At 42.5% G+C, this 17188-nt stretch overlaps 1 protein-coding gene across 1 annotated transcript in view; it reads left to right on the top strand.

Annotated features, from left to right (window-relative positions):
- Positions 1–2089: 2089 nt before the first annotated feature.
- SLC35A5 (solute carrier family 35 member A5) overlaps positions 2090–17188 on the top strand; it is a 134234-nt gene continuing 119135 nt past the window's right edge. The window contains exons 1-6 of the mRNA XM_056858278.1: positions 2090–2236; positions 2874–2972; positions 3306–3439; positions 4774–4841; positions 6040–6832; positions 8815–8936. Of these exons, the coding sequence (XP_056714256.1) occupies positions 2107–2236; positions 2874–2972; positions 3306–3439; positions 4774–4841; positions 6040–6832; positions 8815–8883 (1293 nt within the window). The 5' untranslated portion in view covers positions 2090–2106 and the 3' untranslated portion in view covers positions 8884–8936. The remainder of the gene's footprint in view (positions 2237–2873; positions 2973–3305; positions 3440–4773; positions 4842–6039; positions 6833–8814; positions 8937–17188) is intronic.

The following is a 17188-nucleotide window of genomic DNA, read 5'->3' as shown; positions in this document are numbered from 1 at the left end:
ACCCGTGCCATAGGTTCGCCAACATGGGCTTAGGGCCTCATCAAACCTAAATCCGGCCCTGCTTGCATGGGGTGGGGGGATTTGTTCTAAATCTTGGTTTAAATCTCGACCGTGAATAGGTGGTTGTAGCTAAGCCTCTGTACTCTCAGCCCAAAGCCTGCCCCTAAAGCGGCCACTTTCTTGTCTTTGCTCGTGTTTTGTCTCTGCCTGCATTTTCTTTCTCCATACCTCCAAATGTTTGTCAATTAAGGATCCATACCCTATGTGTGAGAGTGTGGGTTCTGGTCCACGAAATGTTATGCTACCCAATGTTTTTAAGTCTGTCATATCATAGGACTCTAGTTTGTTTTTGCCTGACGTGGCTAAATCTGAACTTGTCACATCCTTGGTGTACCTATAACAGCACTCTGAAAGTCAGAAGTTTAACATGAAACTCTTTTGTTGCCATCGAGATACAAAAAAAGGTGTGTGTTGGTGCTATTTTTAGAGGGCCAAGAGGTGGCAACTAAGTCCCTGACTGCAATATTTAATATTGCAATATTTAATATTAACCCGAGTTAAATGGTTGATGGAGGAACAGTGGACATGAGAGACTTTGGATACTTGAAATGTGATTCATAAGTATTAATTCTTATGATCGTGGGTTGGATCAAGCAATGCGGGAGGGAAAAGGAAAATGTACTTGGTACAGTTCTGCTTGTGTATATAGTAGCACAAAGGCTGCAGCAACACATAGTGTGTGTGTGTTAAGTGCCGTCAAGTCACTTCCAACTCATGGCGACCCTATGAATCAGTGTCCTCCAAAATGTCCCATCTTTGACAGCCTTGCTCAGGTCTTGCAAATTGAGGGCTGTGGCTTCCTTTATTGAGTCCATCCATCTCTTGCTGGGTCTTCCTCTTTTCCTAGCATGACTGTCTTTTCCAGTGACTCTTGCCTTCTCATAATGTGACCAAAATACGATAGCCTCAGTTTAGTCACATAGTACATCAGCATAATTTTTAACAAAATAGCAGCATGGAGATGGAGCAGTGCTTGTCTAAATAATTCGTTTTTGTTTGAGGAACAAAAGCAAGCCCTGTCAAAGTATTGAAAGCTACCCTTCTTCCCCACTCTTTGAGGATTGTTTTTAAAGTTGCTGTTGAGCTTCTGTCCCTTTCAATATGGAATTAATCCAACTAGTAAATATACATAGGCTGACCAAGGTGATAAACAACCATGTGTTAAATTGGAATATCAAATTTCAAACAAATCATCCTTAACAATTGCTGGAAATGAATGAGTCCTACATAAACTCAGCAGTGAGTTCACAAATTCACAGGTGAGTTTACAGCGTTGAATAGCTATGGTAACATCAATTGGTAATAAATTATACAGATAATATGAAGTCCTTGAAGACTCAAAGGCAAAGGATTCTCAAGATGAAAAATGGCCTTCTAGAAGAAATCTTCCATTTCGTCATGTGGCTTCATCAGTTTCCTTTCGTCTCCTTACATTCATATACAGCATATTTCCATGTAGCTCTCAGCGTACAATCATTACACATCCTTAGCATTGTTCCATAATAGGATACTCATCATTTCACCATGGTCAGCCTATGTATATTTACTAGTTGGATTATTTCCTGTGACATAGACATGCTGTTTTTTCATTCCTTCCAATATGGAAGCAGCCTCCCTGCACCAAGTTTCATTCGAATGGTTGAAGAGTTGTCATCTGTCGCTATAGAATTAGGGCTAGCAAGCAGATAATGCTAAAAGATAAATCATGCCCATTATTCCTTAAAAAAAAAAGTCTGCGTAAACCCTAAATGACACCATTACTGATCTTGAGTTGGGTATGATGCAGTGTGAAATAAATAAAATAAAATTCTTTAGTGGTAGTTTTGCAGGAAAATTATATTAGGGTCGCCAAAATTAGCCTTTTGTGTCTCTGTGAACCACATAGTGCAAAGAAGGACTTCATTCAACCTCTGTAGGGAAAAGCACTAGCAGCCTGTTTAAATGCTCCAGAAAGTAATAAAATGTACAGTGCTGCTTCTGTAGAAGATGTGCCTGATAAGTTTTGTTGCTTTGCCGTTCAAAGGGCACTGACAACAAGACGACAGAATGGAGTCCAAGTTCTACAATCAGCCTACCCAGTGGTCCAAGTCAGCCATCTATACACTCCTATTAGGAGGTGCCTTTGTTACTCTGGGATCAAGTCGTATCCTTCTGATGAAATACTCTGCCAATGAAGGTACGTTTTGATATTTGACTCGCTGTGGTTACCGCTAACGTTTGTCAATTTACGGACTGCCTTCAAGTTCTCTGCCAGTATGCGGCATTAAGTGTTACCAGTCTGTGTGGAGCCCTGATTTTTCTGTGAGTTTTGTGGCAATCTGGATTCCATCCAGAGAGCAAATTTGCCTGAAGGACAGTTAATATAAATCTGAATCACCAGAAACCCTTCTGTGGCATGGGGCAGCCTTTATTTTGTATCATTACATATACATATTTAAGCTACTGTTTAAGATGAGGGTGAAATAGCACAAAGTGCACAATCTTCTGAGGGTACTGAGAGATGTGGAAAGAACAGGTGAATTTGTAGGATGCAGAACCCTAACTCTGCTTGAGGTCCCATTTGTCACCTGAGTCTTGTACAGAAGCATAATCTATATTTTCATGTGTTTCTTTATAATCCAAAGCTTGCTTTTTAAATAAAAGGGGGTGGGGTGCAAAGATTGCTGTTAATCCTAATCCCACATCTGTATCTGTGCTGAATATACTATGCATGCATAAATTAGGCATAATGTCCTTGTCTATAGCAAGTTTTTTGCTTGGACATTGTGAATATCTGTGACACTTTGTATAAGACCTCTACTGACTTTTCTCAGATAACAAGTATGATTATCTTCCTGCAACGGTGAACGTGTGCTCAGAGTTAGTGAAGCTGGTGCTTTGTTTGATAATGGCTCTCTGGGTAACCAGGAAAGGTAAGGTGTTATATCTGTTGCTCTTATATGGTGGTGGTTTGCTATTTTCAAAGATCTTTTGGGCTTTTAATAACATATCTCCTGACATGCTTTGTGTGCATTGACAGCGTATCTTACTATGCTGAAAGAAAAAAATCTGGGTGGTGTGAGAAAATTGAATATTGTAGTTGTCTAATCTCCCGAGGCCTGGTGAGGGTGGTAGATAGGAGCCAGCCCTTTGTGTCTCTTTAAAACCTGTGACAATTGTGGAAATTAGGGTATAGTATGTGTATGTTTGCAAGCTGGATACATTTGATCACTTGCCCACCCTTTCCCCAATTTATTCCTTTTTAGGAGGATATTCTCATAGTGGATTCGGCTGCAACTCATGGAGGCAATTCTGTAGCTACGTTAAATGGTCAATACCTGCCTTTCTTTATTTTCTGGATAATCTGATTGTTTTTTATGTGCTTTCCTACCTCCAGCCGGTAAGTATCACTTCAGGAATACAGGATATTTATTCAGGAGTCCTAAGTAGCCTTGTAGTTCAAGGCATATGATGTCTTGTATCTGCGTAACCTGTGATAATTTCAGATCAAATCACAAGACTTAACTGGACCTCTACTCTACTTTTTTTTTTACCTGATTAGGTGAACTAGAAAGGTTGCAAGCAGCTAGATTAGTGGGTTATGGGACATTTGTCCTGAGTAAAGCAAAAATGCTTTTTGGCTGTTGCAACAAAAATGTTTGCATGTGACACATTGTGTAATGGTTCTCTTGGCATTGTGTGCTAGTGTAGTAGAGTGACTAAGAGAGTGAACTGCAATCTGGGAAATTCCTGGTTCAAATCTTGCTGCTGCCAGAAGGTTATTTTAGGAAAGCCGTCCTCTCCCCCATCTGCATTACAATACTTCAGTATAATACTGCTGGCCTACCTTACAGGGCTATTGTAAAGATTACAACAAGATAATGAACTCTGAAAGCAGTATATAAATGGAATGTCTTATGGCGCAGCACTGTAATGCGAGCCGGAAATGCTTGTCAACAAAACGTACCACAATAGTAGGAGCTGCATTGAGGAGGGAGGGATTAGGCGAAATCATCTCTTCCTTTGCTGGCACAAACATCACAGCTGGAAGCACAAGCAATTTGTTCTGCTGCTTTCCTCCTTCCTTTGTAATATATGAAATAGGCTTATGGGTCTTGAAGAAGAAGAGGAGTTGGTTTTTATACCCCGATTTTCTGTACCTTTAAGGAGTTCAGCTTACAATCCGCCTTCCCTTCCTCTCCCTGCAACAGCCACCTTGCGAGGTAGGTAGGGCTGAGAGAGTTCAGAGAGTATGGTGACTAGCCCAAGGTCACCCAGCAGGCTTCATGTGGAGGAGTGGGGAATCAAACCGGGTCCCCAGATTAGAGTCCACCGCTCTTAACCACCACACCATGCTTGCCCATGGCCCCCAAACAATTTTTGGATCCTTTTTCGACATTGCAAGAAAAGTGCACAACGAACAAATGCAAGCTCCTTGTATTTCTTCTTTCCTTCGTGTTTTGAAATGCACAAGTGCCAGTTTTCAGGACCTCCCCAGGAAACTAGTATTTATTGGAATACATGTGCAGTTCTTAGTCATTTTTTTCATCAGCTGGAGACTCTTTGATTCCTTCTTGTATTGAGGAGTTTTGCTTAGGTGGAACAATCTTGGCTACGCTATCGGGCTTGGGTGTTGGGACTTCCTGATAACTAAGCACTATAGGCTGATATGTATATCCTATTTCTAGGTTGCATTTTGCATGTAATTTCATTCCTTGCCTCCTTTTTTCCTAGGCCATGGCTGTGCTGTTCTCAAATTTTGTCATTATAACAACTGCCCTCCTGTTCAGGATAGTCCTGAAGTAAGTAGCCAGGGAAAAAATTTCAGTAGTCATATCTCTGTTTTCACTGTTGGCTTTGCCAAGTTCTCTTTAAAGGCCCGTAAACAAAGACCAGTGGTATCTGAAATAAAAGGAAAGCCAGACTAATATTTTTAGCTTTTATTCATTGACGTTCAAGCCAATTACTGTCCGGACTGTTGATGAGAACAGCAGTCAATGCATATGCTTGTATGTTAGTCCCACTGAAGCTGGTGAGAGTTATATTTAAGTAAGCATGTATAGGATCAGGCTGCAAATAAACCAGTGCAGGCAGCATAGAAAAATGTAGATCTATTTAAATCACAAATCAGTTTAGAGGAATGAGATTGTAAATCCTCCTTAAGCGATCTGTTTGCTTTAGCATTTTGAATGTGGCGTGCCTTGTTCGCTCAGTTCCTGGTAGCTTTCAACTGTAACGTCTAGTCCTCAGGACCGAGTACTATTCCTATAATATTTGATATGTCCACTGCTATGTTATATGTTTTAGCTCTCTGGGAATAAGTAGCTTTCCTATTCTGCTAAATTATATTCGAGTCAAGCCTCTTATAAACATGGATAGATTCTGTCCCATCCTTACTGCAGCTTTTATACATTTTCAGCTAATGCAAACAAATGTACTAAGTGGATGAAATCATTTTTCCAGGTAAACTAGAGATATCTGTTCTAAATTTGAATATAGCACGTATCTAGTTTAGTGTTCTGTCTTTTGGCTTATGTGTGGTAGCATGAGTCTCTAAGCATTATCTCATTGCTGTAGCGAGCTGGGGGGAGATCATGGCCACATAAATGTTTTAATGAATAAGATAGATCACAATGGGTAGCTGTGTTAGTCTGTCACTAGCAGTAGAAAAGAGCAAGAGTCCAGTAGCATCTTAAAGACTAACATAATTTCTGGCAGGGTATGAGCTTTTGTGAGCCACAGCTCACTTCTTCAGATGCAGCCAGAATGTATACATTCTAGCTGTATCTGGAGAAGTGTGCTGTGGCTCACGAAAGCTGGTACCTTGCCAGAAATTTTGTTAGTCTTTAAGGTGCTACTGGACTCTTGCTCTTTTCTATTGCTAATGAATAAGATGTGTGTTTTATCTCTTCCTCTCACTGCTGCTCTTTGGAATTAGCTTGTCCGATTGCCTGTTGTCTCTCTCTGCATGCTTACAAGGCCTTTCTTGTCTATGCACAGACGGCAGCTCTCCTGGGTGCAGTGGGCCTCTCTGCTGATTTTGTTCCTGTCGATCATAGCCCTTACTGCCGGGACCGGAAGCAACCACCACAGCTTGGCCGTTCATGGATTTCACCACGACCTTTTTTTCAGCCCATCGAACCACTGTCTGCAGTACACCCGGCCGGAGGATGAGTGCTGGGGGAGAGAAAACTGCACAACGCTGTGGCTCTTCCCCAGTTTCACATGGAACATCACCACCACTGCCACGGGAGTCTTGAGACCGCTTCGGCTCGGCCTGGGACACCTGCTCATACTACTTCAGTGCTTTATCTCTGCTCTGGCCAACATCTACAATGAAAAGATCCTGAAAGAAGGCGGCCAGTTCAGCGAAAACATCTTTGTGCAGAACACTAAGCTGTACCTCTTCGGAGCCATGTTCAACGGCCTGATACTGGGCCTGCGCACTGAACATCGAGGCCAGATAGAGTTCTGCGGGTTTTTCTATGGCCACAACGTGTTCTCCGTAGCCCTTATTTTTGTCACTGCTTTCCTGGGGCTCTCAGTGGCTTTCATCTTGAAATTCCGAGACAACATGTTTCATGTTCTGACAGCACAAGTCACAACTGTGATCATCACCACCGTGTCCGTCTTCGTCTTTGACTTCAAGCCTTCTATGGAGTTCTTCTTGGAGGCTCCAGTGGTGCTTTTGTCCATATTTATCTACCATTCCAGCAGCCCTCGATGCACAGAATCTACTGCGCAGTGGGAGAGGAGCAAGCTTGGAGGAGGTGCATGGGAGCGTTCCAGTGGGGTAAGGTTTTGAAATGTTGCGTTCTGACCCTATCCCACACCCTAAAGCTGTGATGGGGTCAGACATAAGCTGGTAGTTTTTCTGCAGAGGCTGAAGCAGCTTCCTGTCCCTGGAAAATGGGTGGCTGTACTCCACTTGCTGCTACAAATCTCTGTCAACTTTCTCCCTGTGGTAATTTGCTCACTTAGCAATGGTATCAAAGGTAGGGGGATTTGCTCCAGTGTCTCTGAAGATGTGGTAAAATGTGCCGCTTTGGGCCTTGAGTCTCTCTCTCATGCCACCTTACTGCTTGGTTGGCCACTGTGTGAACAGACTGCTGGACTTGACGGGCCTTGGTCTGATCCAGCATGGCTTTTCTTATGTTCTTATGCCTTGAAAAATTCTGTTGTGCTGTGAAAATCCATGGCGTGCAGCGCCTTCGCACCACTTTGTATCTTTTCTTGGTGGGGTGCGGCGTAACAGTGTTCATGGTAATTGCATCGCAGGGGATGAGGCTAAGGAGCCAAGGGCCAGTGCTAGGAGCTTCCTTTGTACCACTTGCCCACCACTTATAAGTCCCTTCTCTCTTTTTTTATATCTTGCTGTTGAGCTCTTGTGTATTTAGAAGAAGAAAAGAGGAAGAAGGAGTTGGTTTTTATATGCCAATTTTCTCTACCACTTAAGGAAGAACCAAACTGGCTTACAATCACAAATTACTCTCTGTATAGTGGTGCTGTTGCCCCTTTTATCAACAGTGAAAAGTTTTTAGGAACATAACCCAGTCCTTTGATTTGTAATTTTGATTGCCTTATAGTATATAATGATTATTAATATTGACATGTAGAAGAAGAAGAGTTGATTTTTATATGCCGACTTCCTCCATCACTTAAGAAAGTCTCAAACCAGCTTACAATCTCCTTCCCTTCCCCTCCCCACAACAGACACCCTGTGAGATAGGTGGGGCTGAGGGAGCTCTATGAGAACTGTGACTGGCCCAAGGTCACCCAGCTGGCTTCATGGGTAAGAGTGGGGAAACCAACCCGGTTCACCAGATTAGTGTTCGCCGCTCATGTGGAGGAGTGGGGAATCAAACCCGGTTCTCCAGATTAGAATCCACTGTTCCAAACCACTACTCTTAACCACTACACCACGCTGGCTCTCTACCTTTGATGCTATTGCTATGTATATGTTATTAGCAAAAGTTAGGTGATAAGAGAATTTGAAGGCTTCAGCTTTCTTGGTTGCAGTCATTTGGCACGACTGGCTATAAAGCCCTCAATAATTTTTTTCCAATATTTGGTCTTTCTTTGGTTTCCCTTTGCAATATTTGAAACCTCATTATCCTAGCCACCCAAGAATGTTAGAATCTTGTAATTTCAGTGGAAATCAAAAAGAGGAAAACAGTAGCTAGAAAATGCCCTTCTCAAGGCCCTTTCTGCGACTTCAGAATATTATTGTTCCTGTCTTGCTAACATTTAAAACATATTTAGAATGTAGAGGTTGACTTTGTATTCCATTCAATTAAGGGGAAAAATACGTTGACCATAATCTGAGGCAGAACTAAATGTGCTTAAACCCATTGATTTCTGCGGACTAACTTGGTGTTGAGTCGGGGGCGGCTGTTTGAGGGTTTTGGCCACCAGGTGGAGCTGTTTACAGTGAAATCTTTTGTACATGATATGTTGTTAAAAATTGATCAGAGGAATCCTTCCACTTCTAATGCTTATATTTACATCTAAATTATCCATAAGTATCAGGGTGCCTGCTCCTTCTCCTCCTTGTCCGTCCATCTAAATCCCAGTCATCAAACAGTTCTCTACGAGCGTAGTCCTAAACAGAGTTACACCCTGCTGGAGTCCATTGGAGAAGGAGTTAGAAGTGTGTAACTGCGTATGATTGTAGTGATTCATCACTGTTGTAATTTCACAAAAATAAAGTATTTCTTGCATTCTTGTAGCAACCTTTAATGCTGCATTTTCACCCTCTGCATTTGTTTTCTGTAGGATGGAGAAGAACTCGAGAGGCTTACCAGACCAGACAGTGATCCTGATTCAGAAGAAGAGGCCTTATAGTGTTTGGATTCTTGAGTTTTAGACAGTTCTCCTCAGAAGAAAGGAATTCTGCAGTGTTGGGGAGGGAGGTAAAGCCTTTTTCATGCACAGAGGAGGAACGTTCTTTTGTTTTTTCACTACAGCGGGATTGTAATTTGTCCTTTGTTCAAGGAAATCTATCTAACTATGTGATCCTTCTGCAGCAGAAAGCAGTTACTGTGGTATGAATGCCGAAGGGTTAGAATTGAAACATCACTTCTAACCATTTGTATTAGACTCCTGATTCTTCCGTATCAGTAAAAAGAGGGGTTACGGTAATTCCATGCTAGCTGATCCAGGCACCTCAGTTCAAAGCTGTTGTGAGGTTCGGGCTTGATAGGGCCAAAGAGCATTCCAGAGGAGCCCATCCATATGGCATCAAACTGTATTTGAGGTTACTGTATATTGCATTTACTTGTGTCAGGAGTACTTTCCACATCAAGTACTGTGTGGCAAATTTGTGCTGCTGTGTGTATATTTTGCAAGGAGTCACGGCCACTCGTGGCTCCCGGGTATGTATGCATCTGTGATGCATGCTGTGTGTCAGATACACAATTATGTTTTAGGAGTACATGTAAAATATAGGAGCACCTTAAAATGTAATGTGTTAAGCAGCCCTTGATGATGGATGCAGTTGCAATATATTAGTAAAGGTCCGGTCCAAGTTTAATCCGGTGTGTTGCTAGGACTGAAAAAATGCTCTAATGTGCTGTTTTACATTATGTATCCCTGAGTACAAGAGTTTTCATTTGAACTTCTAGTATTTCCTTTGCAAACTCGAAATCATTTTGTCCCCTTTGATCACAAGTTGAGAGAACAACTCAGCTGGGAGATCCGTAATAAAAATTATGTCCAAGTATATTTTTGTTGTGCCGTGGTGGTATAAACTGAAGGAACGGCTTCCAAGATAAAGATGTGCACAGTAAATGGGTGGTAAGGTAACAACTTCAGAATAAGCCATGAAGCTTGTGCGTTTTAGTTCCACCGTGACTATAATTTCATTATTTCTGTTTGTATTCACAAAAGTTGTGTATTGCTTGTGTTCAGAGATTTATCATTAAGACCAGCTGTGCAGGGTGGTAGGGAAAAAAACATTTAACATTCGACAAATATTTTACAAATCTTCCCACTTGAATGCGGTTGTGTCAGAAAGTAGCCTGAGTAATGTGCTGAAGCAATGGTGAAGCGTTCCGTAAGAAATTGCTACTTTTCCTGGGCATGTGACTAATGATGTGTTGAATAGAAATATTTGCAATCCAGGTGCTGCATGCACAGACGGTGCATACCAGGCCCTGTTCTCAGGATATGGCCCAGGGTCTACTGAGAACCTCACTGTGGATACTGTCTCTATCTACCAGCGTAGTGTAGTGGTTAAGAGCAGTGGTTTGGAGTGGTGGATTCTGATCTGGAGAACCAAGTTTGATTCCCCACTCCTCCACACAAGCGGTGGAGGCTAATCTGGTGAACTGGATTTGTTTCCCCACTTCTACACATGAAGCCAGCTGGGTGACCTTGGGCTACTCACACTCTCTCAGCCCTAACTACCTCTGTTGTGGGGAGGGGAAGGGAAGGTGATTGTAAGCTGGTTTGATTCTCCCTTAAGTGGTAGAGAAAATCGGCATATAAAAACCAACTCTTCTTCTTCTAGGTCTCTACTGGGGACCATACTAGATGTGACGTTTGAACTTCAACCCACCTCTCATTCCCCAGTCAGATGTCAGTGGCTAGGAGCTAATTTCCCATGCAACACAAGGACCCAAACTGGATCGGCAGGAGGTCCCCAGTGTAAGTGGTTGGGGGGCCTTATTTGCCCCCTACTTAGATGTCTGCACATACAGCCCACAGTGCTCTCTTCCTCTGTGTGTGCGCACTGCATTTGTTCAGAGTGTGTCACAGGAAGAAAAGGGAACAGACGAGACACATCAAGTGGTAAATTAAAATGGAGCAAAGGAATAGTAGTGCAGTTACCCCCCTAAAATTATAATAACGAGTTTATAATATTGTAGAGAGCCAGTGTGGTGGTGTGGTTAAGAGCGGTGGACTCTAATCTGGAGAACCAGGTTTGTTTCCCCACTCCTCTACATGAAGCCTGCTGGGTGACCTTGGGCTAGTCACAGTTCTCTTAGAGCTCTCTCAGCTTCACCTACCTCATAGGATGTCTGTTGTGGAAGGGAAGGGGATCATAAGATGGTTTGAGACTTCTTAAAGATAGAGAAAATTGGGGGATAAAAACTAACTCTTCTTCTTTTTCTTTAACCCTTGCTGTGAAAATGAGTAGAGAAACCAAATGGGTTGAATCCTTCCGGTTCTTCTGCTGCCACTAGTGGCAGGAGAGTCTCCGCAAAGGCTGTGTCAGAGACTGTGATAATCTGTGTGGGCAAAAAACCACACAAGACATGGGCTGCAGTGAAGATGGAGGATCAGGTGGTACTGCCCTCTGGTACAGGTCCTTGCACCAGTGGAATATCTGGTAGGATCCAAGCCAGTGATTTTAATTTAACAGAGGGTATTTGGTTGGTATCCAGACTGAGAAAAAAAAAATAACAATGGAATAGTGTAGATGTAGACAAGGAGATGAAATTATCCTGAGAGTCTTTTGCATAATATAATCTGGGAGTCTTGATAACTGTTAAGTGGCCAGTATGTGCCCGCATACTGGCCTTCTGCAGCTTTTGTACACTTCCAGTTTGATTCCCCATCTGTAAAATGTGGGGGAGGGGGGGGGCTGAGGTACTATTACATAGCGGTCTTGTAGAAGTATTGCGATGTGGACTGTGAAAGTGTTGTGGTAAGTGGTTGTGTAACAATATAAGTTACACAGTTACACAGACAACATGCATCTCGTGCGCACATGGAAAAGTCTGGCTTCATCAGGCGGCTTCAGTTCTTCGTGACTCTCCTACAGGACAGTATCTTAAGTTCCGTTTTAATGAAGCATCCTTTTGCGCCTGGCTTGTAAATCGCCTTAATAGCGTTTCGTTTTCAGAAAGACCATTAGAAACAAGGTTGTATTGCTCCTGGTAAAAATGTGACTGCACAGTTGGTGTGTTTTATGTTAACAGTGGGTTTGATTCTGGTTTGATTTTACTTTTGTAATAACTCTTCTGGTTTCTGAGGGAATTGTTCTATTGTTTGCTGATACATCTAAGAACGAAGGCTTTCTGTTATTACCTACTTTTATTATTATTCTGGGGTGTTCTTTAAAGGACATGTCTGGACTGCCTAATAGTGCCTGGGTTTGACCACAACATAGGACCTCCCTTTGTGTTGATTTTTAATTTTTACAGTCCAGGGCCACAGGGCCAAATAAATGGAAGTGTCCTAACACAGTGAATGAATTGGATTTCTTGTGTGCATTTCTTGAGTGTGTAGGGCTGGACAAGGAGGTACTGGGCAGTTGTGGGGTGGTGGGAAATACATGGTTGGCCAGCTTGTGCCTGCCTTTCCACCTCTTGGTTCTTTGGGTTTTGGGTGGTTTGGTGTAGTTGTTAGGGTGTCAGGTAGACCCAGGTTTGGATCCCTACTTTGCCATACAAAGTTATACTCTCAAGCTAACCTACCTCACAGGGTTGTTGTGAAGATAAAAATGGAGGAAAGGACAATGATATAAGCTGCTTTGGGTCCCTATTGGGGAGAAAGGCTGGGGATAAATAGAGTAAATAAAACATAATAATAAGAAATTCCACTTTTCCCCAGTTGGAATAAGAAGCCAGACTTCAGAGGAAAATCGGGGAGGGATATTTAAAACGGAATTAGCAGGCAATGGAAGGGTTAATTCCTGCCTTGCGTGCCCATCCTCATCTACAGATGTCAGCCCCCCCCCCTTCACATTGTGGCAGATACATGCTCAGGAAACATTTGCCTATTATAAGGTGTGTTTCTGCCCTGAGAGAGGGCGGATATTCTGCTTTCTTTGGCTTGGCAGAACGTAATACAAAATTGATCTAAAATGCTTGTTTTCGCTAAGGGGAAGCAGCATGCTTTGCAAAGAAAAAGTGCCCTATGACCCAACCAATTCACGTTTTTGAGCTAGCAAGACAGTAAGGCGGTATATTTTCAGTGTACTTGACTGCATTTAATGTGCGTTAGACTTGCTTCAGTCTTTTCCCTTAGGTCAACACTACAGCTGTCTTCCCCAGCATGATGTTTCCAGGAAGCATCTGTAAAACCCTTCGTTTTGGATTAGAGTTCAGTTAAGGAAGGAAAAGGCACGAGGCTTTTTAACCTAAACATTCCTGAAGAATTTCCTCCTATTAAAAAAAAGTCTGCGCCCATAAATCTGCTGAACACCTCTTACAAGCTCACATTAAACTAGTGAGACTTTGAAACCACACAGTCTGCTGCCATACTTGTGAGCTGTGCATGAAAACCAATGAAGACTACTGTGAACAATGTGTGTTGCACTCACCTGTGGTAATGGATACCATATTCAAAGTTTCACCGGTCCTTCATCAGTGACCTCTCAGGAGAAGCCCTCCCCCCCCAACCCCTAACCCCGGATTAAACTAGGGGATTAGAGAACAATAAAGTGGGTGGATTTGGGCAAAAACTCTTGTCTAAAAAGTAAACACCTGATCAAAAATGCTGCACATGCCAGAACTCCAATTACGGTAAATGCATCATGCTGAAGCAGGAAACAATATTTCCTGTGGGTCATGTGTGCAGGTCACTTGGAGACCCAGGGCTTCAAAACCCTTGGAAGGCAGCCCAGATCACTTCCTCTTTCCCATGGGGCTTGTGAGCACAAGGAACAGTTCTGCGCAAAACATCCTTCGTGCCTGGGTGACGGGCCTCTCTCTGGTACCAGATAAGAACTAGCTGCAATTGAGTTGGCCTGCAGTGGCAGCCTTAGGCTTTCACAACATCTTCGGTTTTAAAATTATTTTCAGCTAACAAGTAATTCTTAAATTACAAGGAACACATGAAGCTGCCTTATACTGAATCAGATCCTTGGTCCATCAAAGTCAGTATTCTCTACTCAGACCGGCAGCGGCTCTCCAGGGTCTCAGGCAGGGGTCTTTCACATCACCTACTTGCCTAGTCCCTTTAACTGGAGATACCGGGGATTGAACCTGGACCTTCTGTATGCCAGGCAGATGCTCTGCCACAGCCCCTCCCCATGAATGTTACCCAATAGGTTTTTCTTAGATTTTGCTAAATATTTTGATGCAACATTCGTTGGATACCTTATGGGATTACTCTGGTGGGTGCACATATATACGAAAATATTTTCATATTCTGAATGGGTACTCCATGCAGTTGGTTTATAGACATTCCCAAGAGAGACATCTGTTCAAGAACTTAGCCTTAAGTCAAAGGATCATAGCTGTTCAGGTTTTTAGGGTTTATCCAGTTCAACGAGATTAACAGCCAATGCAGCTGTTTCTAAAATAAGAGAGATGTTCCTATCGGCTAGCTGCTAACAATATAACTGGGCTTCTGCCTTCTGAATCAGCTGCAGTTTCCAGGTTATCTTCAAGGACAGCCCCATTCAGATAGCATTATGGTAATACAACCATGCAGTTACAACAGCATGGAAGCCAGGTCAGCTAAGTCTAAGAAAGGCTGAGAGAGCTGTGACTAGCCTAATGTCACCCAGCTGGCTTCATGTGCAGGAGTGGGGAAACCAATCCAGTTCACCAGATTAGCCTCCGCCGCTCATGTGGAGGAGTGGGGAATTGAACCCGGTTCTCTAGATCAGAGTCCACCGCTCTTAACCACTACACCACGTTGGCTCTTAAAGAAGGCTGCATGGGAAGGCTTAGATAAACAAAATACAGAGCTGGGTGTCATCTGCATATTGATGACACCCAAACCCAGAGTTTGGGATCTCATTCAGTAGCGTCATATAAAAACAAAAAAATACCACTGAAAAGCTACTCAATACCAACTCTATATTCCAATAGTAGAAAAGAGTCCAGTAGCACCTTAAAGACTAACAAAAATACTTTCTGGCAGGGTATGAGCTTTTCTTTTCTACTACTGCAGACAGACTAACACGACTACCCACTGTGAATTATCTATATTCCAATGTATAGTTAAGTATGGTCAGCAAAGGCCACGGATAGATGGAACAATATCAACAGGGCTGGCTGTCCCTTGACCGCCTATAAACAAAGATCATCCACCAGTACAACTAAAGCTATCTCAGTTCTGAAGCCAGGCTGAAATGAGTCAAAAGTAGACGTGTCATCCAGAAAATCCTATGAGGAGCATAGAAATTTGATACATAAGAATTTATTTTTTCCTTCAGAGCATCCAGTTTAAAGATGTTGAAACAATACATCCCCCACAATGGGCGTGTGTGGAGTCCAACTCTGTAGACAGGATCCCTAAGATCCCTAGTTCCTGCTGCAGTAGTAAATCTGTGTTTGGTTGTGGCATGTCAGACTGTGCTCACAGGATTCAATTCTTTCTCCATACAGAGGCATTCCCTCCAAACTGAAAACTAGCATTTCAGGGAGGAGGCTAGATTAGAACCCTCTGCCTCCACATGCTAGTCCTCAAAGTTTATAGTCTGAATATTCCTTCCTACCAGTTTTCCCTAGGTATCCATTTCCCAAAGATATTTCATTTTGATAGAAAGGTTGCAGGGCTTCATGAAGGAATTTATTATTAAATTTATTTATTAAAATGATAGAATTCAAATACCAGCTTTCCAAGAACTAGGTATCCATTTCCCAAACATGATTGATTTTGATATAAAGGTTGCAGGGCTTCATGAAGGAATTTATTATTAAATTTATTTATTAAAATACTTCTCTATCATCATTCTTTGCTCAAGCAAACCCAAGGTGGCTTACAAAACAGAATTTAAAAAAAGACAGCCCACTTTAAACTCTACAAGTATAAAAGTTGACAGTCTTAAAATCAATAAACCTGTCACCATAAAGCTACAGCAACCAATTAATTTAAATTACAAGCTGTTTTCTGTGCCTAGCGTTGCTGTTTGTCAGCCAGGTATGGCCTGTACTTCTCCCAGAATCACAACTGATCTCCAGGTAGGGTTGCCAGGACCCTCTTTGCCACCGGTGGGAGGTTTTGGGGGCGAAGCCTGAGGAGGGCGGGGTTTGAGGAGGGGAAGGACTTCAATGCCATAGAGCCCAATTGCCAAAGCGGCCATTTTCTCCAGGTGAACTGATCTCTGTCGGCTGGAGATCAGTTGTAATAGCAGGAGATCTCCAGCTAGTATCTGGAGGTTTAGAAAAACAGTACAGGAAACTGTATATACACAAAGTGCAAATATTTATAAGCTACTGAGGTGAAACATAGACCATATACGTGACATATATACAACACAATTATATACAATATGTACAGTTCACACAAAAAATGTAGAGAAATTTCCAAAGGTCTCAACTGAGTACCACAAATATATAGAGGAAGTTCCAAAGGTCTCAACTGAGTACCAAATGAATGCTAATATTGTAATCCTTGTGTAAAGTTCATATAGAGCCACAATCATCGATGGATACGGCCATTTCAGATCGACAGCAGTGGAAATCTTTCTTCAGTCCTTAATACAAAAGTGCTGTTACATATTCATCATTCCTTCCCACACAGGGTAAGTATGAGCAATCAGACGTCAGTAAAGTACATCACATAGTATTAAGGACTGAAGAAAGATTTCCACTGCTGTCGATCTGAAACGGCCGTATCCATCGATGATTGTGGCTCTATATGAACATTACACAAGGATTACAATATTAGCATTCATTTGGTACTCAGTTGAGACCTTTGGAACTTCCTCTATATATTTGTGGTACTCAGTTGAGACCTTTGGAAATTTCTCTACATTTTTTGTGTGAACTGTACATATTGTATATAATTGTGTTGTATATATGTCACGTATATGGTCTATGTTTCACCTCAGTAGCTTATAAATATTTGCACTTTGTGTATATACAGTTTCCTGTACTGTTTTTCTAAACCTTTTGGTACGAGTACAGAGGTGCCGTTTTTCTCCCCAGTATCTGGAGGTTGGCAACCCTATCTCCGGGCTACATGATTAGTTACCCAGGAGGAAATAGCAGCTCTGGAGGGCAAGCTCTATGTCTCCACTGAGCTGCCTCCCCCTTCCTAAATGCTTCCTTCCCTAAGCACTCCTCCCAAATCTAGGAATTTCCCAAGCTGGAGTTGGCAGCCCTACGCGTGACAATCTCATGGACTTCCACCAGAGGCACATTTTCCCTGATTTCCAAGGCAGTGGGAGTTCTGGTGGAGTGGGCCATTACTTCTAGAGCTGGCTAGCATAAACCATGCTCTAGTCCTCCTATGTCTGCCCTGA

Source organism: Euleptes europaea, chromosome 12 (genome assembly GCF_029931775.1).
Source record: "Euleptes europaea isolate rEulEur1 chromosome 12, rEulEur1.hap1, whole genome shotgun sequence".
NCBI classification, from domain to species: Eukaryota; Metazoa; Chordata; class Lepidosauria; order Squamata; family Sphaerodactylidae; genus Euleptes; species Euleptes europaea.
This window is presented reverse-complemented; position numbering and strand designations above follow the sequence as displayed.